We start from the raw sequence: 26,662 nt of genomic DNA, 5'->3' as shown, positions 1-26,662 counted from the left end.
TCCTTTCCTTTTCATTCCCTTTCCCTTTCCTTTTCATTCCCTTTCCTTTTCCTTTTCATTCCCTTTCCTTTTCCTTTTCATTCCCTTTCCTTTTCCTTTCCCTTTCCCTTTCCTTTCCCTTTCCTTTTCATTCCCTTTCCTTTTCCTTTTCATTCCCTTTCCTTTTCCTTTCCCTTTCCCTTTCCTTTTCATTCCCATTCCTTTTCCTTTTCCTTTCCTTTTCATTCCCATTCCTTTTCCTTTCCCTTTCCTTTTCATTCCCATTCCCTTTCCTTTCCCTTTCCTTTTCATTCCCATTCCTTTTCCTTTTCCTTTCCTTTTCATTCCCATTCCTTTTCCTTTCCCTTTCCTTTTCATTCCCATTCCTTTTCATTCCCTTTCCTTTTCATTCCCATTCCTTTTCATTCCCTTTCCTTTTCATTCCCATTCCTTTTCATTCCCATTCCTTTTCATTCCCTTTCCTTTTCCTTTCCCTTTCCCTTTCCTTTTCATTCCCATTCCTTTTCCTTTCCCTTTCCTTTTCATTCCCATTCCTTTTCCTTTTCCTTTCCTTTTCATTCCCATTCCTTTTCCTTTTCCTTTCCTTTTCATTCCCATTCCTTTTCCTTTCCCTTTCCTTTTCATTCCCATTCCTTTTCATTCCCATTCCTTTTCATTCCCTTTCGTTTTCCTTTCCCTTTCCCTTTCCTTTTCATTCCTTTCCCTTTCCTTTTCCTTTCCTTTTCATTCCCTTTCCTTTTCCTTTCCCTTTCCCTTTCCTTTTCATTCCCATTCCTTTTCCTTTTCCTTTCCTTTTAATTCCCTTTCCTTTTCCTTTCCCTTTCCCTTTCCTTTTCATTCCCTTTAATTTTCCTTTCCCTTTCCTTTTCATCCCTTTTCCTTTCCTTTTCCTTTCCCTTTTTCCTTTCCTTTAATTCCCTTTCCTTTTTCTTTCCTTCACATTCCTTTCCTTTTCCTTTCCCTTTCCTTTCCTTTTCATTTCTTTTCCTTTCCTTTTCCTTTCTTTCCTTTCCCTTTTCATTTCCTTCCATTGAACTTCATTTATTTCCATTCCCTTCCCCCCTCCCCCTTTCCCTCCATTTTCCTTTCCTTTCTTTCATTTTCTTGGTGTGGTGTGTTTTCTTCATCGACACCATCATCTTTTTTCCGTATTTGTCTGATTTCAGCAGTGAGGGTTAGTGTGTGATTTATTCTGTTTGGTGAAGTTTGTACTTCAGATCAGACGTCGCTGGAGATCATTTTATTCAAAACTTTCATCACATGAAAGTAGGTTACGCTAATCGTCTTTCCTGATCAGATCACATTACTGTGCACCTGCAGCGTGTGGGGCCAGGAGCATGGGACTGTGTGTTACTGAAGGTAGAACGTGTGACCTCACACACACACACACACACACACACACACACACACACACACACACTTAAAGCTGTGAGTTATTAAATTGGGAAGCACAGAGACACAGAGAGAAAGATGGAGTGATGGAGTTAGGAAGAGGTAGACGAGTGGTAATGCCATGTTGCCAGGTTTTGAACTGGAGTCTGAATGAATGATTGATTGAAAACAAATTAGTTCTGAAACTCCCGAATGAACAGATGTGCTTCACTCCTCCTCCAGACTTCCACCAGTTCTCTTTAACTGCGCTTCTTCTCTCTTAGTCCATCTCTCTCACTCGTTCTGTCTGTCTCTCTTTTAATATCTCTCTCCCTCACACTCATACTGTTGCTCTCACATTCTCTCCCCACTTCCTTCTGTCATTATGTCTTTCTCTTATCCTCTCTTCATCATTCTCTTTTATTGCCTGTCTCTCTCTCTGTGTCTCTTTCTCAGCACCTCTCTCTCTCTCTCTCTCTCTCTCTCTCTCTCTGTGTCTCTTTCTCAGCACCTCTCTCTCTGTGTCTCTTTCTCAGCACCTCTCTCTCTCTCTCTCTCTCTCTCTCTGTCTCTCTCTCTGTGTGTCTCTTTCTCAGCACCTCTCTCTCTCTCTCTCTCTCTCTCTCTCTGTGTGTCTCTTTCTCAGCACCTCTCTCTCTCTCTCTCTGTGTCTCTTTCTCAGCACCTCTCTCTCTCTCTCTCTCTGTCTCTTTCTCAGCACCTCTCTCTCTCTCTATGTCTCTTTCTCAGCACCTCTCTCTCTCTCTCTGTGTCTCTTTCTCAGCACCTCTCTCTCTCTCTATGTCTCTTTCTCAGCACCTCTCTCTCTCTCTCTGTGTCTCTTTCTCAGCACCTCTCTCTCTCTCTCTCTCTCTCTCTCTCTCTCTCTCTCTCTCTGTGTCTCTTTCTCAGCACCTCTCTCTCTCTCTATGTCTCTTTCTCAGCACCTCTCTCTCTCTCTCTGTGTCTCTTTCTCAGCACCTCTCTCTCTCTCTCTCTCTCTCTCTCTCTGTGTGTCTCTTTCTCAGCACCTCTCTCTCTCTCTCTCTGTGTCTCTTTCTCAGCACCTCTCTCTCTCTCTCTCTCTCTCTCTCTCTCTCTCTCTCTCTCTCTCTCTCTCTCTCTCTCTCTGTGTCTCTTTCTCAGCACCTCTCTCTCTCTCTCTCTGTGTCTCTTTCTCAGCACCTCTCTCTCTCTCTCTCTGTGTCTCTTTCTCAGCACCTCTCTCTCTCTCTCTCTCTCTCTCTCTCTCTCTCTCTCTGTGTTTCTTTCTCAGCACCTCTCTCTCTCTTTGTGTCTCTTTCTCAGCACCTCTCTCTCTGTGTCTTTCTCAGCACCTCTGTCTCTCTCTCCCTCTCCTTCTCTCTTGCTCTATCTCTCTCCCGCTCTCTTTCGTCATTCTCTTTTGTTGCCTCTCTCTCTCTCCTTCTCCCGCTCTCTTTCATCATTCTCTTTTGTTGCCTCTCTCTCCCCTTCTCTCTCTCTCTCCTGCTCTCTTTCATCATTTTCTTTTGTTGCCTCTCGCACTCCTTCTCTCTCTCTCCCGCTCTCTTTCATCATTCTCTTTTGTTGCCTCTCACACTCCTTCTCTCTCTCTCCTCTCTCTCTCCCTCTCTCTTTCATCACTCTCTTTTGTTGCCTCTCTCTCTTCTACTCTCTCTTCATCATTCTCTTTTATTGCCTCTCTCTCTCTCTTCTACTCTCTCTTTCATCATTCTCTTTTGTTGTCTCTCTCTCCCATCATTCTCTTTTGTTGTCTCTCTCTCCCATCATTCTCTTTTGTTGCCTTTCTCTATCTCCTCTCACGCTGCTCCTCTCTCTTAATCTCTCCCTCTCAGTCTCTCTCTGTTCTCTCTTTCTTTCTGCCTCTAACTCTCATGTTTCTCTTTCTCTCTATTACTTTGTCTCTTAATATCTCTTTTTCTCTCTAGCTCTCTCTCTCTCTCACACACACACACATTCTCTCTCTCACTCATTCTATTTGTCTTTCATGTGTCTTTCTCACTCTTTGTTTCTCTCGCTGTCTCTCCTTCTCTCCCCCTCTCCCTCCCTCCACTGCGACATTCTATTAAACCTTCACAGATAACTGATGACTGCCATGCCCGCTCTGCCCATTTTATTTATTCGCTTATTTATTTGATTTCCGCTTGTTTATTACTGCTTTTCCTGGAGAAGAGGGGGCACGCAGTTGCTAACATAATGTTATATTTCCTTGCCAGTCTTCAGTAGCACTGAAAAACACATCCATTCTTTAAGAGCAGAGTGCTGCCTAGAGGGCAAATAGATGTCGTCCCAGTTCTTTGCTGGCTTGATACCATTTTTAATAATCTCGTTGCAGATAGTGCCTCGACCCTCTTTGTTTTCTCGAAAGCAATATTTTCCATCTTTTTATGAGAAAGTAATACCCGCAGAATTGAAAAGTGACACGCCTAATGTCTCTCGGTAGCTTTTTCCCTTGTAAGGTACAGCAATGGGGGGGGGGGGGGGGGGGGGTGTTGTGTTGTTGTTTTAGGTGATTTAGGACTCAGTTTTAATAATCAACATTTTATAAAGCAGTTATTAAACTGAAAATACACACTAACGAGTCATTAAGTCATCATGTTGTTTTTAATGTAAACGTGTATGTTTTTGCGCGTGTTAGAGTCCCGGAGTATTTCTTACGTTTCCTACAGACTTACGAAGACGGACGATACATTTATCTTCATGATTAACTTCACTTCTTAATATCCAGTCCAGGAGTTCGGCTGTACCGCTACATCGTAATTTCAGTCCTAGCCTAGTTTCAGCTGTAAGCGAGTCATAATGTAAAACCTGAGCATCTACTGTTCGCACGTCATGTTTACTGACTTATCAGTGAGGGGTTTTTTTTGCATTTTGCGAGGAGTATAATGATTTCCTTACATGGGAAGTCTTTCTGTGGCCATCTCGCCGAAATGCGCGGTAACGGTACATATAAGCGTATCACAAACAACAAATAAAAATCGGTTACAATAATTTTTATGACGGGCAGCATCACAAACACTTAAGTGATGGCGCAAAATCTCATAGATCAAATGTAAGTCATAGATCGAGGTAACGCACAAACATTTTTATGATGCAAAAAAATGTGACGGGAACGTGCGATTCACATCGTGGAAGTCGGCGTTCTGTTAATTAGGCATGTAATAAAGCAAGTGCACTGTGGGAACACCGTAGGTCCCAATCTGTGCAACCCGTAGAGTTCAAATATATAGAGGGTACGCTGGTCTCGCATTATTTCATGGAGAGAATGCGCCATTACTAGGAATCATCTGCACTTGGAAAAGGACCGATGAGTCCGGATCACAACAGATTGGTTACATGGTTACACAACCGTAAAAAATAGCTCTTCGGTAGCTCTTAAACAACACCTTCACTGACCTGACGCGACCTGCAGTGTCTGAGAAAGAGGCTGCAGAGGCCCGGCATTTTAACCGACTTTGGAGCTCAGTTTCTGGCTGAAATGATCATTTTTTCCCCAAGTCAGAGAAATTTTTGGAAGAATTTATAAATATTTATTTCTTTTCAAGATATGATGAACCTGCAGTGCATTTTGTTTATAATATTAAACTCTGTTCATAGCAGTTTTCGATTTCTTTAGTTCTATACAGACAAAAATGGACAAAAGTAGATAAAGAGACCTCAGTCATCATTTTTCCTCAATTAAATTATTTTTTTTTCTAAATATTTCGAGAATCGAATCAAATCGAATCGAGTGTATCGTTACAGCCCTGTGTTTTATTGTCAGCGTAATGTTATACTTTATTCTGTTGTTCAGTTTATTCATAATTCATGTTGTGGTGTGTTAGTAAAATTGGAGTTAGCACTTTAAAGTCTATTTGGATTTTGTTAAAATGCCTAACTTGAGAGTTGGTCAAACTTGCTGTTAAAGACGGACACTAAACACTTCCTGTCTATGTCAGATCGTGTTTTCTGATTGGCTGGTTCGCAACGAAGCTCTGATCCACCATCGCTTTTACACACAAACTAGTTACAACCTTTCCTTAAGTGTCTGTGGTGCACTTTAAATTCCACACCTCTCTAGTTGCTTAGAAGCTGGAGTAAACACCCCCCCCCCCCCCCCCCCAAATAACTCAACCTCTTTATACCATGAGCGATCGTGATTTAGCTAGCGATTTTAGCATTTCGTATGCACTTTTTTTTAATCCACATGGTCATGATTAATATCTTTATGTCATGTTTTTCAAACTCTATTAAACCAACTGGACTGATGACATAGACACAATATTCCATGTTTATATAACTCGAATGTTTCTGTTCCGTTCTTCGTAACAAAGTATTATTAAATTATGGATAGATGGTTCTAGTTCTTAATACATTTGCCTTTGAGTTTTTTTAACCATCGCTATCTAGGTCATGGTTCCTCTTAATAAGCCGGATTGCATTCATGAATGTTTTTGCAGTGTTGAGACAATACCCTCACATCGCATTGTACAATTCCTTTTTTCCCATAATGCACTGCTGTCTGTTGGCATAACAACGCATTTTTGCTCGTGTTGGGCCACTTTTGGTCATTTCTGTGTGTCCACAATGCTGCTCGATTTACTAATCCCTACAAATGGCACAGAGTGCATTATGGATATTCAAAGCTATCTTGTTTGGACACTAACCTAAAGTAGTGCATTGTGGGATTTCATGAGCAACACAGCAAAACTATTAAAACAACAGTTATTTGGCCCGAGTCTGCGCTACTGTTTGCCCTATTCCTTAATCTCTACAAACAGCAAAGTCCATTGTGGGTATTGTGGGGTTTCAGGGTATTCTGCACAGTGGTATGAGGTATGAACTGCAGACAGAAGGACCCAAGTGCAGGTCGGAGTCTTAATAAAACAAGTCGAAGCAAACAAACAGGGAGAGAGAGAGGAAATACTCGAAGAAAACAAACATGCAGGAGTCAGACAGACATGGACAGGGCAAACAAGTCGGCAGTGCAAGATCAAACCCAATATAAAGACTCGGTAGTGCTGAGGATTATGGGTAGTGTAGTTTGCGTGAGTGGACATAGAGAGGTTTTAAGACGAGAAAATGGAAGATATATCGTTTGCATCTTGTGTGTGTGTGTGTGTGTCTGTAAGTCTGCATGACCTGTTTGTTTTGCTTCTGGAATGTTCATCACGCTCCCGACATACCGCCTCTCCCCACCTCCTCTAACGCTGTGTGTGTGTGTATTTGTGCGTGACACTTGTCTTGATTAGTTGTCTGCTGTTTCACACACACGCGCACACACACATACACACAGCGGGTCAGCTCAGCCTCACTGCACACACGGGAGTGACGATGACGTGCAATAAGGCAATGAGGTTTTTCGTCCCTGCCCTTGTGAATGTCAGCGGCCGCCGCTGCCCCGTGTGCGATTCACGTTCGTGTGTGTACGCACGCTCAGACTCTCTACGGGACATGAAGCGATGTCAGTAAAGGATAAATTCAATTTGGTAAAGCATTACGTGCGCATTGCATCCTTCAGGAGAAGAGATTCAGCTCAGTTTTTTTTTTCTTTCTTCTCGTCTCTTCTCCCACGAGTCTCCTGCGGACTAAACATTGGAGCGGCGCTGTTTGAGATTCAGAGAAAGCTCAGCGCTATTACCATTTATATTACAGGTGTCAGAGAGCGCATGCCTGCCTCCTGCCCTTCACTGTCTCAAAGTTAGCAATAAACTCTGCGTAATGTTTTCAAAGCTGCTCATCCACCCCACACTGTGATCGGCGCTAGTATATATCTCTGTGTGTGTGTGTGTGTGTGTGTGTGTGTGTGTGTGGTTGGTAAAATCAGGGCAGTGGCATGCAGGTGTGGATTTGGGACAGAAGCGGAAAAAAAAAAAAACTTCTTATGCTGAAACATTATCATAAAGAAGCTTCCGGCTCATATTTAATTTTAATATTTATTTATTTCATTTTTGTAATGAAACCGTATGAAGGATTGAGGAAAGGAGGAACATGCACTATTTTCTCATTTCTAGCTCTCCGAATGCTTCTTGAAAGCCAGTGAGAGTGCTAGAGATCTCTTAACCCTGACTCGCAGGTTATATCGACGAAATCACACAAGTTTAAATAGATATAAGCTAAAAAATATTTCCGTCAGGTTTATTGTCAAGTCATTTGTTTTTGAGGTTTTGCAGCCATAAGGAGGTGGGGGGGGGGGGGACAGCACATAATCAAGCTATTCAAATATTTAGCGCGTCGTGTGCTGTACACATGCGCTATCGTGTTTATTTATTGTGTTCATTTACTCCTCATTTTGCGCACACAGAACAGTTTGGTAAAAGATCGCAGATCGTTTCCATCATACAATACAAACAGCATGTGTCCCAGTTTTATGAAAACTGCAGGTAGATTCAGATCGACATTATTTCTGCTCGGGTTTCAATTGCTCCGTTTTTATTTTAAGAAATAAACAACTTTCATTGTTGTAGGAAAAGTTTCATTTGTGTAAAATGGGCAATCAGTGAATTATTAGCTGTATCCTGTAGCGTACGCTCTGCTGAGTGTGTTTGCAGGAAATGGAGTAAAAGATTACAGGATGTGCAGTTAAACGGTTTCCAGAGAAATAAGACGTTTCGGAGGTAAAGCTAGTATTGTGTTTAGTTGAGATTTATGCTATAAATTACTCATGACGCTTTCATCTTTTCAACCAGCTTCAGAAAAGAGGCTTTTCCCAAAGATTCATCAAATACCAAAGCCTAATTCCGAAAAAGTTGGGACAGTATGGAAAATGCAAAAACAAAAATTCAGTTCACCCGGCACTATATTGAAAATACATTATTTGATGTTTTATTTTGTGAATTAAATTTTTTTTTTTTTTAATTTACACTCATTTCAAATCTGAGGACTGCAGCACACTCCAAAAAAGTTGGGAGAGTCGACTGTTTACCGCTGTGTAACATCACCTTTTCTTTTAATAACACTTATTAAGCGTTCGGGTGCTGAAGACACCAGCTGGTTAAGTTTAAGCTCATCTACACCTGCCCCAAGGCTCGTCCAGACCTGCCCCAAAGCTCGTGTAGTCCTGCCCCAAAGCTCGTGTAGTCCTGCCCCAAAGCTCGTCTAGTCCTGCCCCAAAGCTCGTCTAGTCCTGCCCCAAAGCTCGTCTAGTCCTGCCCCAAGACTCTCCATTTTGGCTCTCCATTTTGGTGCTTGTTTTCTATGTATGGTTTAGTGTGTGTGTGTGTGTGTGTGTGTGTGTTCTTTTGTGTTGCGTTCTGTCAAATGAAGCAAGTCAACAGTCATCAGGAATTGATTAACTTTGGATTGCAATCCAGTGTGGCCATTGCAGTGGATTATCAACGGGCTAATAGTATCCCCGTGGACATTTCCCGGGTCTGTGTGGATTGTTGTCGGATCTGTTAAACGGCACAGGCCGTGGAGACTGAGAAGGATAAAGCGAGGCTGAGAGAACAGCCCCATAAACCACCACTCCCCAGCTTATTCCTCTCCAATACCAGGTCCATCACACACAAAATGGATGATTTGGAGCTACTGATAGTCAATCAGTTACGTGACTGTTGTGTGATTATAATAACTGAGACCCGGCTATACCCGGGGATTCCTGACGCTGCTGTTCAGCTAGCAAGCCACTCATTACACCGCAAGGGCCGCACCATACATTCTGGCAAGAGCAGAAGTGGAGGACTTTGCATGAATGTTCATAATGACTGGTGTTCATAAAGCCACATTGTAGAGAGCTATTGTTCTCCTGATATTGAGATTGACATCGTCTGTAATGACATCGTCACTGTGGAGAAGCGCGTCCGGGTCTTTCCCAATCAGAAACCCTGGATGACGTCAGAAGTCCATGCCCTCCTCAGAGCCCGTGATATGACCTTTAAATCAGCTGACAGGGCTCTTTACAGTATTGCGAGAGCAAACCTAAAAAGGGGCATCAAAGATGCTACGCTGGTCTACAAGAGGAAGATAGAGGACCACGTTACAGGCAACAACATAAAACGGGCGTGGCACAGAGTGCAGCATGTTACAAACTTTAAAGGGCAACGTCATCACTGGCTGTGACACCAGCGCATCATGGGCAGAGGAGCTAAACTGTTTCTTTGCACGTTTTGAAACAAAGTCTCTACTCCAACATACATCTCCTCCTGAGACAGGCACGCAGACAGATGTTAAGTCAGTGAATCCGAGAAAGGCTGCAGGCCCTGATGGAGTCCTTGGAAAGGTACTCAGGGCTTGTGCATATGAACCTGCTACTGTTTTTACAAACATTTTCAATCTGTCCCTGTCACTAGCCATTGTTCCACCCTGCCTTAAATCAGCCATTATCGTTCCCAACCCGAGGAAGCCTACTGTAGACAGTTTAAATGACTACAGACCCATTACTTCCATTGTCACAAAGTGTTTAAAGAGATTAGTACTGAGGCATATTAAAGCTAACCTTCCTCCCACTTTTCACCTCCATCAATTTGCTTATAGGGCTAATAGGTCTACAGAGGATACCATTGCTATAGCCCTCCACAAGGCTCTGGAGCACCTGGAACACAGAGGAACATATGTCCGAATGCTCTTCATTGATTATAATTCTGTTTTTAATACATCATACCGGATATACATATCAGGAAACTCCTTCACCTGGGCCTCTCCGCTCATCTCTGCACTTGAGTTATGGATTTTCTCACTAACCGCCCTCAGGCTGTCAGGCCCGTTCTCCACCTCTCCTCCACCCTCACTCTCAGCACTGGTTCCCCACAGGACTGTGTCCTCTACTCTACTGCCTCTGTACATATGACTGTATTCGCACACACTCCTCCAGCTACATTATAAAACTTGGTGATGACACTACAGTGATTAGACTTAATCACCCCCCCCCCCCCCCTTCCATCTTTATAAGTGTGTGGAAAGAGTTCACAGTTTTGCATTTTTAGGAATCCATATATCCAACAGTCTTTCCTGGTCTGTAAACACGACAGCTGCTGTTAAGAAGGTACAGCGGAGTCTGCACTTCCTGCGAGTCCTAAAGAAAAGCCATCTCCAAAGCTTCTGGTGACCTTCTACCGCTCTGCCATAGAGAGTGTTTTAACATACTGCCTCACAGTGTGGTATGGAGGCTGCTCGGAAGCTGACAAAAAGCTCTGCAGAATGTCATCAACACAGCACAGAACATCATTGGCTGCCCTCTCCCCTTAATCACAAGACATTGCAAGCAGCTGCTACTTATCTAGAGCAAAGAACATTGTTAAGGACTCTTCTGATCCCGGTCATCACCTGTTTGCCCTCCTGCCTTGGGAAGGCGATACCGGGGAATTAAAACGCACACTGCCAGATTATTGAACAGTTTTTACTCAAAAGTCATCCAGTTCCTAAACCAAGGGCCATTTCGCACAACCTCCATATGACATTTTATTGGACTGAGAAATAGCTGGTTTTGGATCCTTACATCTGTGCATTCTATTTTTCTTTCCTGTGCTTAGGATTGTGATTGTATGGCTTACATGTGTGTATGTATTGTGACACCCTTGAGTGGCTTATTGAAATTTTGTATTTCGATGCAATGAAAATAAATGCTTCTATGCTATTGTTTTCTATTGTATTCTATTATATTCTGTTCTTTCGTAAGCTGAATTTTCCCCCATTCATCCATTATGCATTTCTTCAGCTGCACAACTGTATGAGACCTTCATTGCCTTATTGTGCGCTTCATAATGCGCCACACATTCTCAATCGGAGACAGATCAGGACTGCAGGAAGGCCATACTAACACCCACACTCTCTGCTCACGCAACCATGCGCTTGTAATCGGGGCAGAATGTGGTTTGGCGTTGTCCTGCGGTGGATGGCAGCATATGTTGCTCCAAAATGTGTACATATCTTTCTGCATTAATGATGCCCTCATAGATGTGCAAGTTACCCATACCATGTGCACTGACACGCCCCCATACCATGACAGACACTGGCTTTTGGACCTGACGCTGATAACAGCTTGGATGGTCCTTTTCCTCTTTGGGCCGGAGAACACGACAGCTGTTTTGTCCAAAACCTATTTGAAATGTCGACTCGTCGGACCACAAAACACGATTCCACTGTGCTACTGTCCATCTCAGATGAGACCGAGCCCAGAGGAGTGGGCGGCGCTTCTGGACAGTGTTGATGTATGGCTTCTGCTTTGCATAGTAAAGTCTTCACTTGCACCTGTGGATGCAGCGGCGAATGGTGTCGAGTGACAAAGGTTTACCAAAGTATTCCCGAGCCCATGTCAGGAGATCCATTACAGACTCATGACGGTTTTTAAGACAGTGACGTCTGAGGGATCGGAGATCACACACATTCAGAAGTGGTTTTCGGCCTTGCCCTTCATGCACCGGATTCCTTGAATCTTTTAATTATATTGTGCACTGTAGTAGGTGAAATGCCCAAAATCCTTCCGATTTGTCTTTGGGGAATGTTCTTCACAAAGTGTTGGATTATTCGCTGACTCATCTGTTGACATATTGGTGAGCCTCGACCCATCCTTGCTCTTGAAGGACTAGGCCTTTTTTGGACGATTGCCTCACCTGGTTCACATCACTTTCTTATTCCAACTTGTCACGTCGCTATTAGTCTTAAATTGCCCCTGTCCCAACTTTTTTTGGAACGTGCTGCATGCATGAATTTCAGAATAAATATTTACCTCCAAAAAACTACGCAGTTGATTAGGTAAAACATCAAATACCTCGCCTTTATACGTTTTTAGTTTAAATACAAGTCAAAAATACATTTACAAATCACTCCTTTTTGATTTTTTTTTTCCAAACTGTCCCAACTTTTTCGGAATTGGGGTTGTATAGCTTCTCATAGCTTCTGAACTGCGTGAGGGGTCAGTGTCTAATTCCTGTCAACTGTTTCAGACATTGGAAAAACGTTCTGTTGTGGCTTAAATTGGCCTTAAATGCTATGTTTAACTGCACACACGTATATTTTTTATCCATGTTTATACCTGATTTGCACACGTTAACACCCATTGCTGCTTCCCAATAATCCTCCTATCCGTCCTAAACAGTATCCAAGATTAGAATTAGTGTGTCCCAAATCGTAGTATGTTGAAATGAGTATCACAAAGTTGCCTGGATGGTCTACTGTGGACACTTTTTCAGCTAATATTACCCACAATTCCTTGCACGAGGGAAGGAGGAGGAGTTTCGTGAAGGTTTGCTTCGCCAAATCCAACCTGCAAACATGGCGGACGAATGTAACGTCTGTGATGCGTCTTCACGTCTTCTGTATTTAAGTCTAAGAACCTAAATGTTAAGCATGAACCAAAGTTTGTTATTGTTACATAAGATTAATGGCTGGATGTTGTAAAAAAAAAAAAGAGTACCATGTTTATCTTGTAGGGTCAGATGAAGAGACCGAGCAATAGCGTTCTCGTCCGTTACATGACGTATTAGTACGTCCCAGAACTTGCATACTCTCTTGCTACACGCTTAAAAATAAGTACTTTTTCTTCACAAAAAAAAAGAGTACACACTTTTAGTGCTTAGTATAAGCAGGCGAACTTGGACGCAGCACGTGTCTCAGCCTTGTGTTGAAAGATCTGTAGGTGTTCCGATGGTAATGGATGACGAAGGGATTTTCCATGTGTGCAACCTCATATTTATACCTCAGGGAAACAGGGTGTGGTTAAAAGGCAACACCAGAGTTCCTGTGGACTGAGAGATTCTGAGAAAATGTTTAAAAAGAATTTATTTAGGTGTGACATTATATTTTTTCAAAGAAAATACTATTGTTTTAATTTGATAAGTTGTTCGAATGAGATTTAGAAAAATAGTGTGTAGAAATATTGTACAAGAATTTACACATTTAGCATTTGTACTGTATGTATATATGCTTAAGACAACCATTATTACAATTTAAAAGGAGGCAGTTTGGATTTGGGTGTGTGTGTGTGTGTGTGTGTGTGTGTGTGTGTGTGTGTGTGTGTGTGTGTGTGTGTGTGTGTGTGCGTGCGTGTGCGTGTTGGTTGAAGGGCTGCAAAGACTGATGGGAAATCTTTAGGCACTCGTCCCCCGAGTCTGAGGCCATCGATTCTCTCCCTCGCTCTCGTGCTCTCTCTTTTCTTTCTCTCGTGGTGACAGCTGTTGTTTTAAAGGGATAAAGTCAGAAATCGATGTGCGTGTCCTGTCACTCAAATTAAACACTATGAGGAATGGATCAGTGAAACATGTTTGCGTGCGTGTGTGTGTGAGGGCATTCTTAGTATATTTATAACTCTGATCCATTAACATGTCACCTACCAGGCTGTATGATTAATTACACACATGCATTACTTTTGAAGCACTCCTTTTTTTTTTTTCTCCACATTCTCCACTTATTGGCTTCTTTTATCGATCTCCTGAGGCAGAAGTATGTGAGAAATATTTCGCGCGAGTGTGTTCGGTTGGAAAAAGCTGTTCGGAATCACGATCTCTCCACTCCGCTAAGCCATGAGTCAGACCAGCTAATGGTCAACACGTTTATTTTAGATAAAGACCATCGGTCACTATTATACGCGTATTAGCATAGGGCTACGTCAATCTCCTGGTATGAGATATAAACATTCCCAGACCCTGCATAATTAACATAGTAGACTGAGTGGGATCTGATTTGAATGGTACACAGCCTGTGTGACAAATAGACTGGTTCCTGCTCGCTCAAGCACAACATCTTTTATGCACACCAGGCAATAATTACCTTTCTCTTTCCCTCTCTGCGCTGAAATATCTCAGATCGTGTTGACTTGGTTGGCACCGAGGCACCGCCATTTTAAAGTCACACGCGCGACAAACATTTCATAAATACTTATATACTGTCAAGGGGAATCATGTTCGCTGTTGAAGTAGTTGCAAGGTTTTTATAAAAATGAATATTCATATTTATTTCCAAAAGAGCTTTTTTTTGTATTTCCTTCTAAACAGTGGAGTTAAATGATTTACCATTAAAGACAGACTAAAACCGAGGTTGTACCAGTGTCGATGTATGAAATAAGATTAAGTACCGAAGCAGCACTGCGTGTTTATACAGCGAGACAAAGAGACAGCGATCATCCCTGCTGTCCTCTGACATTCCCCAGCGCAGGAAGCGGCTGGTTTAGTTATAATTAGAGGCTACCAGGGCACTTCCTGTGCATGCTTTAATATTGTCAAGTCACTAAAGGGTTTTGTCTCAACACCAAAAGACATCGGTCAGAGGAAAGGCTGTTCTTAGCCCTTAACCTTGACACCATGTGATGCTGGATGCTAGCTGTGGTTAGCAGCAGGATCAATTCCAGAGCCCTCTTTTTCCCAGGTACACAGACACTTCTTTCGTGCCGTCCCCTGCGGTCAGTCCATCCTCCTTCAAGCCGAAATAAAAGCTCAATAGAAGAAGGTAGTGTTGCACTTCCTCGCGGCGATAACGCCTCTACACCGCGAGATCAGAATCGGCGTTGCATCAGGACCAGGCTCCGGATCATTGCGCGTGTTGTTCCTCGGGCGCCGCGTCTCAAACTCGGCAAAGCGTCTCCTCTTCACACGAGATGAATGTGAATAATAAAAAGAAGCAGAACCTCAGGCTACAGTGTATACGCACTAATATACATCACGCGAGGCGTTTGTACTCTTTAACACACACGCGTGACATGCTCTAGCCGCGATTATTCCTGTACGACGTCTAGAGAGACATGAGATGCTCAGAACACAAGTGCACACAAGCTGTGTGTGACCTGCGGGTTTCTCTCCAGCTGTACAACCTTCACACACACTGCTGTGAGTACATGAATACACCTCGACTAAGCTGAAAAGCACACAACGCCTTCATATCAGCAGCAGGGTTTGGAATTAGCACAGAATTCGGTGATTAATCTCATAGACGGATGCGTGAATGAGTGTTTCTGTACTGTTTATCCATTCTCAACGTGTGGAAGCTTAGCTTATAACCGGCCCTGTGAAATTTCTTTTTATGAATTTTAAATTCTGATTAAAATGTTTTCCCATGTTTCGTTTTTTTTATGGGATTTCTGAATTTTTTTTTATTTTTATTTTTTTTTTTACAATACTTCTTTTCTTCTTCTTCTTCTTCTCCTTCTGAAACATCCAAAATTGCATCTTTTGTTTATTATATACAATATAATTTTTTAAAAAAAATTTAATGTATGTTTTTTGCATGGGTGGAAAATACAAATGTTTAATGATTTGTTTGTTTGTTGCACTTACTAATATTTCTGTGTGTATATATATATATATATCTCACATTACTACACTCAACAGAGAACCATGAAATTAACTATAAATATTCCGATATGTCAATAACATAAAAACACGTTTATTAGAGATGCTCCGATCGAGATTTTTGCAGCCGATACCGATTACTGCTTTCTTGTCGTCGCGATAGCAATCTCGATCGTTCAAACTTTATATAAGGGATATGTAAACTTTCTATTGACCGTCACTGTTAGATAAAGTAATACCACAGATGTTGCCTTGGTTAGATTATTTACAGTAATGTTGTAGATTGTTGTTTTAATTGAGAATCAAATAACTCAGCACAACAGATATTCATTTTAACATGAACATTTTACTAGGCCTTTAAAAATGCATGGCGAATGGTGAATTTTTCATTGTTTCTCGAGACCTCCACACTGAATTCCACACTGGGGAGGAGGTGACTGCGGCGCTAACGTTTAACGCCATCGTGTGTTTGAGATCGGCCAAATTTAGAGACTACCGATGTATTATGGTAGGCGTCCCTACCGTTTATTACGTTCAGACTCTCCCCCAAATCTCCAAAATCTGAGTATGTCAATGTTTAAATCTGAAATCCTTCAGTTCCATCTGTGTTCTCTGCGTCACCTTGATTATTCGAAAAGTAATGAGAAACTCCCAGTTCAAGTGTCTCAGTAGAGGCGGGAAGGGATTCAGACACGACCCGCTAGCAAGTAAGTGTTATCCACTGTTAATGTTATTGAAATGTTAAGGGCAAAAAAACACACATCAGAGTTTTGGCTAAAACAGACTGGCGAGTACATGTTGGAAAAGAGCCACCCATAGTGTCTGGTGAGCTCCACTGCGTCTCGCAGCGCTATAGCTCTATGCAGTAGGCTGTTTGTGTTGTCCTCCTGTAATGGTGTGTGTATTCAGAATTCTAAACAGGAGAGGCAGGTCCTGTTACAGATACACGTTTAAATACAGACCGCGAAATGGGTTAGAGTGGAAGAGTAGAGGTGTTTTGTGCGTAGATCTGTTTGCCAAAGCGGTTTAGCCAGTATTAGAATAGATTTTATTTGTGTGTGTGTGTGTGTGTGTGTGTGTAGCGCTGCATCTCAGCCTTTCCCACAATCCCAGTTGTTTGTGTGTGTGCTCGCACGTCCGGATAACAAGTGATACGTGTAACCAAAGCGGTCGTCTCCAGCGCCTGAGTGTGATCTGTATGTTAATGGACTTCAGGAGAAACACTCTCTCGCTCTCTCTCTCTCTCTTGCTCTCTCGCTCGCTCGCTCTCTCTCTCTGTCTCCCTCTCTCGCTCGTGCTCTCTCTCTCTCTCTCTCTCTCTCTCTCTCTCTCTCTCTCTCTCTGTCTCCCTCTCTCGCTCTCTGTCTCCCTCTCTCGCTCTCTCTCTCTCTCTCTCTCTCTCTCGGTCTCCTTCTCTCGCTCTCTCTCTCGCTCTCTCTCTCTGTCTCCCTCTCTCGCTCTCTCTCTCTCTCTCACACACACACACGATTTGAAAAACCTGTGAGTGACCTTTACGGTAAATGAGCTTGGAGAACAAACACACACGCACACACGTGTATATATATGCACACACACACACACACACACACACACACACACACACAGGGCAAACTAAAAGAAAACCACTTGCCCTCTTTAAATCCCTCTGCATATTGACTCAGGCTTTATTTTGCAGTGAGGTCATCTGAATTCATCATGGGTCTTACTTTCCCTTTTCTTCCAGACTGCCAGGCTTCAAACCGTTAGCGCTCTCACACCGTTGAAGAAAGAAAGAAAAGAGAAAAAAAAAAACCTATGAAAGGAGAAGAAAAGAAATGCTCGATGCTTCCTTCTTTATTTTTCTCCTCTTATCGCTCAGCGCACGCTGTTCCACGTTTCATGAATACGAGTAACGTCTGACAACAGCGGGTTGTTTTCGCATTCCGCGTCCAGCGTACATCTCTCGTTTTTATGGACAACACGTCACCGCCTGTCAGTTCTCTCATCGCCCGAATGCAAACTGACTTCTAATCCATCTGTGCGCAAAGGTTAAGATACGGAGCGCCTAGACACGCTGCTGACTTTCTTTATAAACTCATGCACAGAGAGAGAGGGGGGGGCGGGGGTGAAAAAAGGGCTCAAATATTACTGCTATTAATCATTGTCTCGGAGACACTGACACCGTCGATGAAAGCGTTCGAGTTTATACGCCGGCGGATTCCTGCGCATGTACCGAGCGATCCATATTAGGAGGCTGTAGAAGTGCCGGAGACTGAAATAGATCAAAGCGACTCGCGGGTCGGGCTTTCTGTAGGGATTACAGAAGTGTGAAAAATGCACGGCGTACAATATTGACAGTGTTGATCTGAAAAGGGAAACAAGCTTGGCAAAGCAAAGCTTCAGGCAGCGTCTCCCAGCAACACACACACACACACACACAGGCGCTTTTCTTTTTTTATTTAAAGAAACAAAATCATTGTTCTCACCTGGGACGTTTTTTTTTTCTTTTCTCTATTCTTTTCTCAATTTTTTTTTTTTTAAAGTGTTCGCTCATTCTCACACTCTGTGCAGTCTAGATTATGTGCCGTACCGAGCGTCATTCCTTCCTCAGCGGCCTGTCTTGTTGATTCATCTATCTCAAGCCTGGACATGGGACACATGGTACGTTTCTAATCCACGCACAGTCAGAGCCGTGTGTGTGAGTGTGCATGAGAGCGTTCACGAGCGAGCGAGCGAGCCAGCATACCGACGGTGACTCTATACACACCATCGCCATGACAACTGACTCACTGAGCCGCTCCGATTGGTCGCGGCGTCGCGAGGAGGCCGGTGATGTCACGGGGAGACCAGCACGGCTTTTCACGGAAGCTGAATTGAAAAATCCACTCGCGTCAAAATCAATGGATCCTGTTGCCTCCTGCTCGAGTGGTGACTTCCCTAAGAGGCTTAAAGCGTCCTCTCTTCCATTTCTCTGCTCTTAGCTCTCTCACTCCTCGATCTCTGAAAGGCCTGGTTATCTAATGCCACGCTCCAGAGCCGTATGTGCCAAGAACAGGCTGTTTTGTTTCTTTTCGAGCATGCTATTCACTTACATTCCGCCGCTGCCAATTTGGGCCGAGTCGCAGGTCCGGCAAGCGTTTTTTTTATTTTATTTTTTTTTGGGGGGGCCGTCCTGATCAGTTGCCAGAGATCCCATCAGCACAGAGAAAGCACGGTCGAGGCTCTTAACGCAGCCGGGCCAACACGGTTCACTCATCCGCTCCATTAGACACACTCGGTTAATGGAGTTTAATTGGACTTTCACTGTTTCGTTGTTAGATGTTTTCGCTCCGCCGGCGCCGAGTAACGCCATCCGGAAACACAACGCCATGGCGTCCACGTCGCAAGTTTATTGGAACACTCTCGCTCTTAAAGCTGCAGAATATATAGCTCTGTAATCGGATCGGTTCAGACGCACACGTACAGGCTCTTCATTCTAGCCCGGAAATGAGCTTCGTTTATTTCAATAAATAAATTGTGAGGTACGAATTTCATTTTTTTTTTTTTTTTTTTTTTTTTTTTTTTAAATACGCCTTACCTCACCTGAAAGAAAAATGCCTCAACAAGTTTGCATTCTTGAATCTGATTGGTCAGAAAGTGTTGATGCAGAAAATGACCTCTTAGCACGGGCTAATTCCTTGAATATAGTCAAATTGATCTGGTATTTCTTGTGATAAGATTACAGTAAACAATAAATTTGTTCTCATTGCACGCTTGAAATAGTCTCGCTCTAATGGCGGATCATTTTGCTCATTTTAAGCATTTATTTCTAGAAAGAAGGAAAAGGATTCAGCAATGGAAGAAGAAAACTATAAGCTACAGGCTCGAAAAGAGATGATAATGTCCGGAAATGTTGTAATATTATAATCAGAAATACTAGATCGATTTGACTATATTCAAGATATTTTCACTTTCTAAGATGGCATTTGTTTTTGCAGTGTATTTTATATAACAGCACGTTGTTGTTGTTGTTGTTGTTTTTGTTTGTTTGTTTTAGGGGACATTTTTTTTCCGACCGGTAGAAAGAAGACGTAGCGAAGTTCTAGCGTGACACGACGGGTTTGTTTTTACTGAGAAAATGATTTTTGCGATATGAGGTTTGTAATCCCGGCCCAGACGTACTCACAGTAACCCCATTTCTGATTCGGCGCTTTGTAAACTGATCGGAACAGGACGGCCCGGGAGATCATAGCGTTCGGACGGGTTGTGGGAAGCTGTAGAATGTTCTAGATGTGTTCGGGATGAGGCCGATGATCGCGCACGCTGTACAGCACGGAGAATGGTGATGTAATGAAATGAATATCCAGAAGCGGGGGTCAAATCTGAGGTGGATACGGCGCGGAGGAATGAGGGCACATAAATACTACACGGTTGCTGCATCTTATTAAGTATCGTCTTGTTTCTCTCTCACTCATGCACACAGATGCAGATCTACATGTACAACTCGGACGATTTTGACAGTCTTAACGCAGCCATCAGGGAGAAGCGGGTCATCGCCGCTATGGCTGTCTTCTTTCAGGTGAGAGATTTATGAATAAAACTCTGTGAGTGTGTGTGTGTGTGTTGGTAGAAAATGATAGTTATTTTCACTGTGTTCAACATTTCATTCACTGTTGGTCATGAACTTCTTAAAAAGAACGAACACTCTGTTTCTCTCTCTCTCTCTCTCTCTCTCTTTCTCTCTCTCTCTCTCACACACACACACACACACCATTCTCTTTTTTGTCCTTGTCACTCTAATCACAAAAGAAACACACTAAAAGCACTCTTCGACACAGAGTGTTAATAAGCCCTCACACTTCAAAACCTTCAAACCGTGTGTATATTTGTGTGTGTGTGTGTGTGTGTATGTGTGTGTGTGTGTGTGTGTGCTTTTCTCCATTTTGTGACGTTGTCAACGCAGCCTGACTGTGATAACCCAGAGAGCTGGAAAGGTGCCATTAGACACAGAGGAAAAACAATGAGAGAGAAAGCTTTAACAATACACCCACACAACGAGAGATTTCAGATGCACAGAGAGAGAGAGAGAGAGAGAGAGAGCGAGAGAGAGAGAGAGCGAGAGAGAGAGAGAGAGAGAGCGAGAGAGAGAGAGAGAGAGAGAGCGAGAGAGAGGCAGGCAGGCAGTGATGAAATCTGAGACAGAGAAGTGAGAAGAGCGAGAGATGTTTAACAGAGAAAGAGAGCAAGAGACAGACATGAAGGTTGATTGAAGAAGAAGGATGACATTTGAGAGAGAGGAGAGTTCGGGAGGCCAAGCTTTGATTGTGTGACCGCGCCGTGATTGATGCCGTTACTCATTTCTGCGATTATTTTTTTTCTTTCCCTTGTCCGTATTCTGCATGCTCTTCACACAGCGTCTGAGTGTGGACTTTGTTTGGCCCCTACACTAATGAATTGGGTGTTCAGAATGTGGGGTGGGGGGGATTTCTTATTAGGTAACTAGACAGAGTGAAGGCTTCACTCTCGAAGGAAATGGCTCTCCGCTCTCGTCCGCGTACATGTGCTCACAGACGCTCGCCACTCTGGGAGAGACACTAGGGGTGAGGAAGGAATACCATCCCACCCACCCAAAGACTAATTTTGCTCTCTTGAACTCCTGACCACGGATGGGTGTGGCATTGTCCTGATTCGACCTTGTGCATGACATGACCGCGCAAATGCTTCCCTCGAGCTTGAGATGTTACATTCTGAGCTGTCTTCAGTTCTGGATATTTGAAGGTGTCGTACATATCCCATAATCCTGGGCGGCAAGAAACAGAAGGGAGGAAAAGAGCATTTAGTGGATAAGATTTTCTTCCCAGTAAGAAAAATATTTACTCTTTTTTACTATGTATATATATACATACATATATATACCTTATTTCTTTTTCGCCTAACAGACTTTTCAAAGGCCAGCTCAGACTGTTTGCTTATACATAGCTCACAAAGTGCTGCAAGGCATCCAGGCAGCTTCCTCCTGCTTCCTTTGGACCCACCCATAATACTGAAACAGCCTGTATATAGTACGTCATTATCTATCATCACAAGCTCCTTGGACAAAATTAGTCACACACGTCATTTCTGACCTAACACACCTCCTCGCGCCAGATCTGATTGGTTACGACCCGTGTCTGTCTTTCACTTCCAGCACCTTCAGCGGAAGCAAGTTTAAAACCTGATCCCAAATTGAAGCTCCAGAAATTCATAAAGAAGCCATGATAACACTGTTTATACTGAATATTTGACAAAGTAAGAAACTGCATTGATCACATTTTTTTATTTACAGTATTATATCCTGGAAACATCCTACGTACACATCCCAAATTATTAATACAGTATAATACTATATGAAACTTAGTTACATAGCTTAGATTATTGGTGTAGATTTACTTATCCATGCGTATTACATAATACCTGAAGAAATAATGAGTTCGCCTTAGGGTTTTTGTCCATGTACAAGTTTGCTACACTAATGCTGTTTTTTTTATTACAATGAGGAGTCGACAGTCACGGTGCGGTGAAATGTGCATCAGGGAAGCCTTTGAGAATGTCTACAGCATTGTGTTTAGCCAATCAGGTGAGGGGAGTTGAGATAAATGAGGTAAATAAAGGAGGTGGTGTTCATCAACATTTTTCATAACAAACTCTTCTGGAAACCTCATTGAACCACCAAGCAACGATATGCTGCAGAGCACCACGGCTTCATCGCGCAAGTGGACTTTTTACAGTTTAAAGAGTGGAGCGTGACCCAAGCAGAAATTGAGTTTGACACCTCTGATTTCAGGAAGTCAGAAAGTTCAGGGTGTTACCTGATTGGGGGCAAGCACAAAGGCTTCTGGGAAGATGTGTAACTCGATGGTTCAAGTCGCCGAGTTCAGGTCCCAGCCCTGCCACGGATCCACTGTTGGGCTCTCGAGTAAGGCTCTTAACTCTAAACTGCTCAGCTAGACGCTTGGAACGGATACTTCCTCACTTTGGATGAAAGCGTCTGCCGGAGGAGTGGATGTGAGTCGGAGGAGAGGGCAGAAGCTAGCTGATAAAAGTCTGATCGTTTTGCTTTATTTGGAAGAACAGAAGGTTGAGGGAATTTGGGTGATGGGAAATAGCAGGCTTTAGAGTGTTAAAGAACATTGTAGGCCAAGTCTGTGTTTAGTGTGTGTGTGTGTGTGTGTATGTGTGTTGAGAGGTCTCTTGCAGGATCAATAGTGAGATTTCTCTGTTGTTGAGATCAGGCTCAGTGTTATGGGAGCATGTGGAATGGTAATACTACTTACTTGATGGCAGGACCAGCCGTCTCCAAATAACTCACATCACCACACACATACACACACACACACACACACACACACACACACACACACACACACACACACACACACACACACACACACTGAGCTAAAGGAGCTTGTCTTTGTCTGTCTTGCAGCCGAGTGCACCTCCAGTGGATTTGTTAGCTCTTAACAAACCCTCTCAGCCAAAGAACATGACAGAGAAGGAATCAATACCTGAAAGGCTGCATGCATTCCTCAACACACACTGCATTTATTTTATGATGTTTTAAAAGTTAGCCAGCGTTTATCACACGATAAGCATGCGTTGTTCTCTCTTTTTCCGCTCTCCTCCTTCCATGATTCATAATTTTGGCCTATAACTGCAGTCATGTGAAAAAATAAGTACACCCCATGGAAATTGTTGGTTTTTTGCTATTTGGACAAGCAAACGTTTGATCATCTTTGAAACAGCGTCTATTAAAAAGATGATATGCTTGAAAAAAATCACAAGGAAAATGAGCTTTTTCAATCATTTATTCAACAAAAATATCAACAGATGCGAGATTCTTCTGTGGAAAAGGTAAGTACACACTTGGCCTCAGAAGCTAGTGTTGCCCCCTTTAGCAGAAATAACTTCTTGTAGGTGTTTTGTATACTTGTCCACCAGGCTTGCTGGAATTGTTGACCACTCTTCCATGCAATATTCTTTCAGTTGTTTGAGGGTTTTCTTCCATGTACTGCCCATTTCAAATCCCTCTACTACATTTCAATGGGATTCAAATCCAGGCTTGACTAGACCATTCCATAACTCCCAACTTCATCTTTTTGAGCCGTTCCTTGCTGGATTTGCTCGTGTGCTTAGGATCGTTATCCTGTTGAAAGGTCCACTTTCGGTTCAACTTCAACTTTCAGACAGATGGCCTCACATTATCTTCAAGCACTCCTTGATATGATGCAGAATTTATAATTGAATCAATGAATGCAAGCTGTCCAGTTCCTTGAGGCAGCGAAGGAGCCCCAAACCATAACATTTCCACCACCATGCTTCACAGTTGTTATGAGGTGCTCCTCCTGAAAAGCTGTCTTTGGTCTGCACCAAACATGTCTGCTGTTACTCTGGCCAAATAACTCTTTCAGCGCTCTCTCCCCTGTCAATCACAGCAACACTAGCCAATCACAGGAGCTCAGGTATGTGGAAGAGGGCAGATAGCACTTTCCTCCGATTGTGCCCTGTGATACAGCATGAGCAGCAGTTATAAAGAATGGTTGGCTGGCTTCATGTGTCTCAGAGGAAGCATGAGTTGGCCTTCACCCTCCCCTGACGGTAGATGTCATGTGATAGGAGAGAGCTTGCTGGTGGACGGGAATTGGCAGGTGACCAAACTGGGAAGAAAACGGGGATAAAAACAAATAAAAGAGCATATAAGGGTAACTATGTAGGTAAATATATAACAGCTTTTTGGACTCACTGATGCATCTATTTTCTCTAAAATAATTATGTCTGTACTATTGAAAAGCCTTTGTGACCTATAATAGTTATATCATTCTGAAAGTAAATTGTGATTCGCACTGTTCCCAGGCAAAGGATCTGGCTAGGTTAATTGAAATCAGCCCCGTTGTCAAGCCCTGGCCCTGTCCCTTTTTCCTTCACGGGCAACTTTCCTTAAAAGTCTTTTCAGCAGATTGTTGAGTGCAAAATACCTACAAAGATCATATCATTTTAATGTAAATTGTGATTCCCTGGCTAGTTATTTTGTTTCAGTCTTCTGTGTGCATTTTTCTGGCCCTGAAATGAGCTCCATCAGCTAATTCTCTCCACCCTTCAAAATCTCTTTAAAAGCTTAAGATTTCAGTGAAAAATCGTAAGAACTTGGCCAATATTGCAGCTGCGGTTCACTTCACAGGCAACCGAGGGTTCTGAAGGTTACAAACGGCTCCTCTTCATCTGTCCGTTTCTGATGATAATGTGCCGCATCATAACTTCTACAATATTCGTTTATGCCTTCTGATCCTGCACTTTCCTCATTTGGACCTGTGCCTCTTTTACAGAGTCTCTGTAGCTCCCAACACACACTTCCCTCGGTACTCAGTAAATTCCCATTGTTTCTGAGAACATGTCCAGGTCCTGATTGATTGTGTGAGTGATTGTTCAAGATCATCGCTTCTTTCAAACACTCCCCATTTCATCAGCGAGCTTCATGTGAGCAGATTTTTTTTTGTCTTTTGGAGTTCACTGTCCAAGCCTTGTTTATACACAATATAACAAACGAGCATTCCTTGTTTTCTTCATTCTGTAATATTTCATGCTTTGTTTTTGGTTTTTTTTTTAGTGATCGTGTTATTTTTAGCTTGGAGATAAAACCATAGGCCTTAACGCTGTGTTTAAAATTGCAGACCATTTATTTTTACAATGAAATGTGCTCCAGGTGTGTGTGTGTGTGTGTGTGTGAGAGAGAGAGAGAGAGAGAATGCATATAGCAGATGGTTTTGTGTGTTAGTAAATGTAATGACATCAGAAAGAAGAGCAAATAAATACATCTAAACAGTTGTGATTCGGGTTACACATTCCCAGCTAGTGCAAATTATGTCTGAATGGAAAAACATCGCTCAAGCACTGGTTTTTATTTTGATTGTATGTCTCCTCCAGCCAGTGCTACATCAATGTATTTCCTCCTCGCGGTGATCTTCAGGAGATTTATTACATTTCCACACTCTCGCCATGCGATAAGCAGATTCATCTCAGATTACCTTCACGAGCCGCAACTTTCCTCCTGTGCTTAATCAACGTAGCCTACTGTTTCGCACGCACGACTACAGACAGCACGCGAACAAAGCTTCTGACGGCACTGAGCAACTGAATCAATCCTGTGACATCTAAAAAGGAAATATTAACAACACATGGAAACAGTGGTGAAAGCACTAATATATATATATATATATATATATATATATATATATATATATATATATATATATATATATAATGATTTTTAAACAAAATAACAATTTACACCAATCTTCCTGTTCAAAAGTTTACACCCCCCCGGCTCTTAATGTATCGTGTTGCCTTCTTGAGTATCAGTGAATGTTTGCACCTTTTGTAATAGTCGTGCACGAGTCCCTCAGTCGTCCTCAGTGTGAAAAGATGGATCATATAGTCTCTGTTGAAAAGGGGTCAAATATGCAGAATATGCTGGAAAAGTGAAGAATGTGCAGGACCTGGAGGATTTTTCCGAAGAACAGTGGGCAGTTTAACTGCTCAGGACAAACCAGGGACTCGTGAATAACCATCACAAAACATAAACACAGTCGTGGATCATCCAGGCGACGACACGCAGGATTAATAATCAAGCGTGTGTAAACTGTTGCACTTAATTCAGCTATTATCTTGTCTTGTGGACTTTATGTAAACATCTGTTATGTGAAATAGCTTATTCAGGACAGAACTAAATAAAAAATAAGATGGGATTTTTATGATCGCTCTTATTTTGCTAACAGTATTAATTCAGCAGATATATATTATAGTATATTATAGATGTATTATTAATATATCTATTATTATATTATAGATATAGTATTAATATATATAATTTATTTTTTATTGTATATACTGTGTATATATATCAATCATTCTTCAGTATAATAGTATATTCCTTCACGTTGTCTAAAATTAAAAGTCACTGTTATTTTCCGATCATCATGTCACACACATTTTTTTATTTATTAAATATGAATGACAAAACAGCTTGTTATGGAGAAACCACCAAATTCAACATCCTCCATCAGAAAGTGTAAAGGTACAGCTGTTACAACACCGACACT

The 26,662-nt window shown here is 42.4% G+C and overlaps 1 protein-coding gene across 2 annotated transcripts in view; it reads left to right on the top strand.

Moving 5' to 3' along the window:
* The window catches only part of ptprga (protein tyrosine phosphatase receptor type Ga), a 305,123-nt gene that overhangs the window by 199,140 nt on the left and 79,321 nt on the right, over positions 1–26,662 (top strand). For both annotated transcript variants that reach the window (XM_017450210.3, XM_017450211.3), the window contains exon 5: positions 20,014–20,109. In XM_017450210.3, the coding sequence (XP_017305699.2) occupies positions 20,014–20,109 (96 nt within the window). The remainder of the gene's footprint in view (positions 1–20,013; positions 20,110–26,662) is intronic.

This window comes from Ictalurus punctatus, chromosome 21 (assembly GCF_001660625.3).
Source record: "Ictalurus punctatus breed USDA103 chromosome 21, Coco_2.0, whole genome shotgun sequence".
Lineage (NCBI taxonomy): Eukaryota > Metazoa > Chordata > Actinopteri > Siluriformes > Ictaluridae > Ictalurus > Ictalurus punctatus.
Note: the sequence above shows the minus strand (reverse complement) of the source record. Positions and strands in the feature narration are given on the sequence as shown.